At 42.9% G+C, this 6,691-nt stretch overlaps 1 protein-coding gene across 1 annotated transcript in view; it reads left to right on the top strand.

Moving 5' to 3' along the window:
- The window catches only part of NYAP2 (neuronal tyrosine-phosphorylated phosphoinositide-3-kinase adaptor 2), a 230,821-nt gene that overhangs the window by 140,852 nt on the left and 83,278 nt on the right, over positions 1 to 6,691 (top strand). The window contains exon 3 of the mRNA XM_006020745.2: positions 518 to 1,615. Within this exon, the coding sequence (XP_006020807.1) occupies positions 518 to 1,615 (1,098 nt within the window). The remainder of the gene's footprint in view (positions 1 to 517; positions 1,616 to 6,691) is intronic.

Genomic DNA, 6,691 nt, shown 5'->3' with positions numbered 1-6,691 from the left:
CTACACGTGTGTTTGTGGAGCATATTAACAGTTTTGGGGAAGGACTGAGTGTGTTTTGAGTGGGCTGTTACCAGATTTTCTTGCACGTAACACAGCCCAGAGTGAGATAACGTACCTTGTTTTAGAAAGGCAGAATGAAGGGGAAAAAAGATCTTTCTTAAGTAATTAAGTAGCAGTATCTAGGGAGACAAACCTGCTCATTGTTCTGCTCCTTGTGGATTGTGTTCAGACTGTACTTTTGCTTTAACCCAGTAAGCAGCAGAAATTGATCCTTACCACATTTCCTCACATATAATGTACACTCTGTCTTCCAGCAGCTGTCTTTTTTTTTTTTTTTTAAGTATGTGCTATATATCATAAAATATAGAATTCTTAGTAGGGTTGCACTAGAGTAACAGTATATTTATGCCAGCAGCGAATGAAGGAAAAATACATTCCAGAATTACAGCTTTGTAATAGAAACTCAGTGGCTTGTTAAGAATATTTCTGGTAACTTGTATTTGTATTCTGTTTACAGTGTCAGCCAAACCAAGGCCTCATAGTGATGAATATACAAAGAAGATTCCACCTCCTAAGCCGAAACGAAATCCAAACACTCAACTAAGCACATCTTTTGATGAAACGTACATTAAAAAGCATGGCCCGATGAAGACAACACTCACTAGGGATGCGTCCTTATCGCAGGTCAGCAGTCCTGCCCCAGACACAGAGGAAGAAGAGCCTGTTTATATTGAAATGGTTGGGAACATACTAAGAGACTTCAAAAAAGATGAGGATGACCAAAGTGAAGCAGTCTATGAGGAGATGAAATATCCTATATTTGATGATGTAGGCCAAGATTCAAAGTGTCAATGTGAATATGACCATCACACTTGTTCTTCTCAGTGTGCTACTCCCACAGTGCCTGACCTAGATTTCACCAAGTCCTCAGTGCCATCTACTCCCAAGGGCTTGCTTTGTGATATCCCCCCACCATTTCCAAATCTGCTTTCTCACAGACCTCCACTGCTGGTGTTCCCACCAGCACCAGTTCAGTGTTCCCCAAATTCTGATGAGTCTCCTCTAACTCCTCTAGAGGTCACAAAGCTTCCTGTGTTAGAAAATGTGTCTTACATAAAACAACAAGCTGGAGCATCTCCATCTTCCCTGCCACCCCATACACCGGGTCATCAAAAACTGGAAAAAGACCAGACAGTATCTCATGGAATTACCACTCCTGGGCACTCTTCTTCACCTCCACATCCTTCTACTCTGTACAGAACACAGTCTCCACATGGCTACCCTAAAAGTCACTCTGCCTCACCCTCTCCTGTCAGTATGGGTAGGTCACTTACCCCCTTAAGCCTCAAAAGACCTCCACCTTATGACTCTGTGCATTCAGGAAGTCTCTCAAGAAGCTCTCCATCAGTGCCTCATTCTACAGCCAGAAACACGTTGCAAGAAGGGGGAAAGATGGTAAATGCCTCGGGTAATACCTACGGGTCATCCTCACAGAGTGGTTCACGCTCTAGAACACCTACCAGTCCTCTAGAGGAATTAACTAGTCTCTTTACCTCAGGACGAAGTTTACTGAGGAAGTCCTCCAGTGGCAGAAGATCTAAAGAACCTGCAGAGAGTAAGTTTTCAGTACAATGTCTGTCTGTTTTCTCTACATATTTATAGTTCATGTCATATTTTATTAAATAATATGTGAATTATCACATAACTCAGCAATATGAATGATATATGTCTTAATCCTGCAATCAGAGGGAAGTTGATTACTGTTGAAAAATGCCTTTTAATTGTCATCCTTTTATGCTATATTTTAAGGTTTCAAAACTCCTGAAACTGAATTATAAGGCATGCAAACAGAAATATAAGTTATTTAAGGCCCAATGCTACAAAGTCTTGAAGGCCTCCATTGTGGTGGTAAGTGCTGTCTACTGCCATTGGGTCCTGTGAGTTGGAAACAGTAACCCATGCAATTGGATACGACAATATTTAAATAGTTAGGACTGGTAAACATCCACAATAATCTTGTGGCACACTGTTTCCTGACTAAAAGCCCTGTACCACAGAGTTCTCATTAGCTTCAGTGGGCACTGAATGCCTTCAGCCACTTGTAGTAGCAACCTGTAACTTTTACTGTACTCAACAATAGATTCACAGCTGTGAGTAAAAGTGAAGTGTGGCACTGATACTAATATCTCCAACTATCTTTCAAATTCAGTGAAGCTATTAGACTGTGTCTTAGCATGGAATTTGCCCATAAGTCTTTATAGTTGAGAAAAGTAAGTAAACACGATATGCTTTTTTCTGTAGGTCTAATAAAAAAACAGTTTGTCTTTGAGGATTTGGAGCCTGCATACTTCAAACGCTCTTTATTTGAGAATACTTGATTTTTCTAGCACTGTATTTTATGCTTGTACTAGCAATACGTTATAACTTTTTGGCAGAGATATAACATAAAAAGCCATCATGTGCCAAAGTCTGCACAAATTTATGCTGCACTGATAAAGGATGGTATTTCTGTCTCCATGCTACCAAATTGTAATAGAGAGATGAGGTCAGGTTCAGTACTGACTCATATTCACTGGATTCACTCGGGTAAAGGAACTGATCCTCCTCTTACTTCACCATAGTTTTACACTCCCTAACAATTATTTTTCACCTGTCTTTGGGCTTGCTTCTCCACTGATACATGTCAGTGCAACTTGGCAGTAACTCCATTGGCATGGACATAAACCAATGCAGGGAAGAAAGAATTAGACTCATCATATACATGCACTCTGTTCATACTCTGTAAGTCAATGAAGCCTTTGGTCGAATCCATCTTTAATCATTTGGCAGCCTGAAGACCTAATACTATTATATAAAAGCTTAGTTCCATGATTCAGTAGTTTTGACATAAATAATTACAGTAATAAAAATGCAGCAACACCAGATTTGAGTGTGGGATGGAAGCAAACAGGTCTAAAATGAGAGAGAATTTTTCTAATAAGAGACAATTGTGAAGTATGTTATGTGACATTTGGGAATAATTGAAGTGGTAGAGTAATGGTGAAGTACAGATGGCAACAAACATTATTAAACAAGCTACTTGCTAATAAGCAAATAGAACTCTCCTTCCAATTATGTGCTGTGCCAACATCATCCAAGGCATTTAATAAAATTGTAAGGTTCTATACTTACTGCTCTACACGGAAGAATCCTTAGGAACTTTTAGAAAATCCCTGGATGAACATGTCTTTAATTTGAGTCTATGAAATCCCAGGGTACTTTTATGCTGCTTCTTCAAAGGTGACCCCCAAAATAAATTGTCTATATTTCACTTGACCAAATTTGAATGAAGACTATCAAGAGGCATTTCAAAATGTAAAGCAAATCTTGTGCTCCAAATCTTTACAAAACAGCTTTTCTAATTGGCAGCTGAAGGATCATTTGGTTTGTCCTGACAGGTAGAGAAAAAGATGCTTGTTCTTGGCCATTAGCGCTGGGGAAGAAGGGTAAAACAGAAACCAAGTTCAGTTATTTTCTGGCCTAATCAGTCATTTTATCTAAAGAAGCTAATTGCAAAAACTTTTCAGTGCAGCTGTGCAGGAGAAATAAACAGATTGTCAATCCGATTTTACTTTACTTTGGTATTTATAGTATAGCTTAATCTTTTTGGATTACCACAATAGGCAAGAATTGGGCTTGTACTCAGATACTATAGTGACAGAAGTTACTGTTGGATGACTTGAAAACAAGTACAGGATCAGCATTCTCTTTCCTGTAATTGTACAAAAAAGATCCATGATAACACATTTATAGTAAATTGTGGGGTATGAAAGAATAATCTGACCAAGCTTCCACATTCTGTGGTGTGTAATAACACACAGTGGAAGCCCGTGTAGACTAGTCACGAGATGTACTTAAACCTTATTCATACAAGTCATGCAGGAAGCCAGTGGATGTTGCACAGTTTTGAATCAGAATCTAATAGTCTATGTTTTTTTGGAACAGGAGGAGAGCAAATGCAGTATGACAAACCAGACCAAGCATTCTCAGTTTACTGTCCTTTAGTCTGAGCATAAAACAAAATGTGTGGAAACCAGATAGCAATGAGCAACAGGGCTGACCCTAGAGGGGTGTGGAGCTTGGGGCAAATCAGCTTGTGCAGGGCCCCCTTTACATTTTTATATAATTAAAAATAAGCTCATATAATTAAAAAAAAAACCTCACCAATCACGATCAGTGTTGTGCTGCCTACATTCTGATATCCACTGGAAGGGCAAGGGCAGGGCTGAGTTCCCGACTCAGTACTCACTGGCTGTGGGGCCAGGGCTGGGAGAGCCAGGTGGCACGGGCTGTAGAGTGGGATGGAGGCAGCAGCCCTTGCCCTTGTGCTGAGGGTGCTGCTGCTGGCACAGCCTGCCCCAGGGGGCTGCCTGCAGTGTGGGGCAGCTGAGGAGAGAACCGTGCCAGGTGGGCCAGGCTGGGTCGGGGATACTCTTGCAGCGGGGGGCCCTGAGCCAAGCCGAGCCACAGTGCCCGGTGCCTAGTAGCCTTGCAGAGGCTCTGGGCCAGGCTGTGCCGTGGGGTGGGTGCTAGGTAGCACCTCTGCTGCAGCCCTCAGAGCCAGGCCATTGTCCTGTCCCATGGGGTGCTGCCAGCCCCTGCCAGGGGCTAGATCGGCATCTTCTGCACCCAGAGGGGGGCTTTAGAGCAGGGGGTTTGTGGGGCACTGAATAGGTCCAGCCCCAACAGCTGGCTTGGGCTCTGGCTCCAGCTTTCTGACTTCGAAGTATGGGGCCCCCTAAAGTGCGGGGCCCAGGGCAGTTGCCCTGATATGCTGTACCCTAGGAATGGCCCTGATGAGCAAAAAAAAAAATCAAAAACAAAGGGAGAGTTATGCCCCTCATTTCATTAGAGGTAGGAAATATGTAACTTCAAAATTATTCTGGGCACAGTTCAGGCAAGATTTTTTTGAAGCCTGAAAGACCTGTTTATGACCTGTTTGAAGTATTCACTACCACATGCAAATTAAAAAAGAAAGTATGATACAGTATCTTGGATTCAACCTGAGTGTTCTTGCAATGTACTGTGACAAGTATGGAGAAAATTAATCTCTCAGCTATAGGGTGGCTACTGTCACTGACTTCTGTGGGGATTGTGGTCATAGTTTTAAAAGCAGAAGTTTTCTTTGGCCCTTATCCTCCCTCTGCTTTTTGGTTGTTCAGTGCATCTCTGGCTTGAGTGCAAAAGTGATGAATGGGTACAGAAGTACTTAAGTTACCTACTATTATTCTTCTTTGTTAAAATAAGACCAATTCAACCATTTTATCTTTAAAATTCCTGTTAAGTCAGAAACCATATAGGATCATGGAAGAATAAGGGTGGAAGCAGTTGCACCTGCATATGTCAATTTGAGATGGATTTGATAGAGGTACTAACTATTTTTCTAGGTCAGATAATGGCTAGAGTTGGCAGAAAATTTCAGTAGTATCTCATGGCAAATTCTGATATTTCAACATTTTTTTTATCCAAAATTAGGATAAAATATCAAGGTACTAAAATTTTTCATGGCAACAGATGTAATTGGAGAACAAAAATATTTATTTGACGTGTGTTCAACATTATACTAGTCCTCACTGAAATGCTGCAGTAGCTCACAGGAGCTGTAGATTAAATGTTTAATTTCACTGTTGTCCTTTGGGGCAACAGTCCTCAGTGGAATATACCCCGAGGAGGTATAGGACTTCCAAGAAGCTCCACAGGTGCTCAGCCACTGGGAGAGAATTGTCGGTCATGGGAACATTTTCTGAGAATTGGGAATGTGGAGAAGCCATCTTGAAGAATTGCTAGGGTTTATTTTCTTTTTCTTGCAATAGAAGTGCTCCTTGAAGGTATACTTTTTTGGTCCTATATGTCTGACTCCCATTAACTCCCATAAATATAAGGTATAGGTAGGTGTGAGGGCCGGGAGCGGTCCGAGGCCCTCGGGGGTTTTTTCTCGGGGGAGCTAGAATTAGTTAAGAACTGCCCTTGGCGCAGTGAAAAATGCCATGTAAGAAACTTTATGGAGCTGGAGGCGCATATCACTTACCAGCAGGCAGGTGGAACGGGTGAGAGATTTATCAGCAGACGCCTTTCGCTGAAGGGAGAAGAGTGAGCTTCCAAAGCTGGAGCCCCGAAAGAGAGGGAAGTGTATTTTCACCCCGCGGCATTTGGGTGTATAATGGGTGATGAGCGGGTCCTGTTCAGGCCCCTCGACACTGTGTCCCTTGCCAGAGTCAACCCGGCGGGCGAAGTGAACCTGACCCTCACCAGGGAGTGTGCCCGTTGCCTAAGATGTGCTCGGGAGAGTGAAGAACTGGTACCGATCGACCGGTTCGCCCCCTTTATGCTGGCGTCTAGATTAAGGGGTCGCGAGCTTCCATCCGAGCTCCGCGAAGATCTGGAGACGGAGGAACGTGCCATGTGGCCCCACAATACGACAAGGGGGGAGTGTTAACTGCAACTTTTCGTACTGTAACCGATCTAATGCATAAGAATTTAAGTTTGAAAGCCCAGCTGCGTATGGCCGTTCAAGCGGTCAAAGAAGCGGCTGCGAAAGAGAATCCTGAAACGCCACGCCAAGATGGCGCTGAGCAAGAGAGAGACCGCATGGAAGAACCGGAAGAGAAGGGTGGAGCTTTGGAGAAACCCGCGAGAGTTCGGCCGGCGACCC

Source organism: Alligator sinensis, unplaced genomic scaffold (assembly GCF_000455745.1).
Source record: "Alligator sinensis unplaced genomic scaffold, ASM45574v1 scaffold596_1, whole genome shotgun sequence".
Classification (NCBI taxonomy): domain Eukaryota; kingdom Metazoa; phylum Chordata; order Crocodylia; family Alligatoridae; genus Alligator; species Alligator sinensis.
The sequence above is the reverse complement of the archived record's forward strand: the minus strand, read 5'-3'. Positions and strand labels throughout refer to the sequence as shown.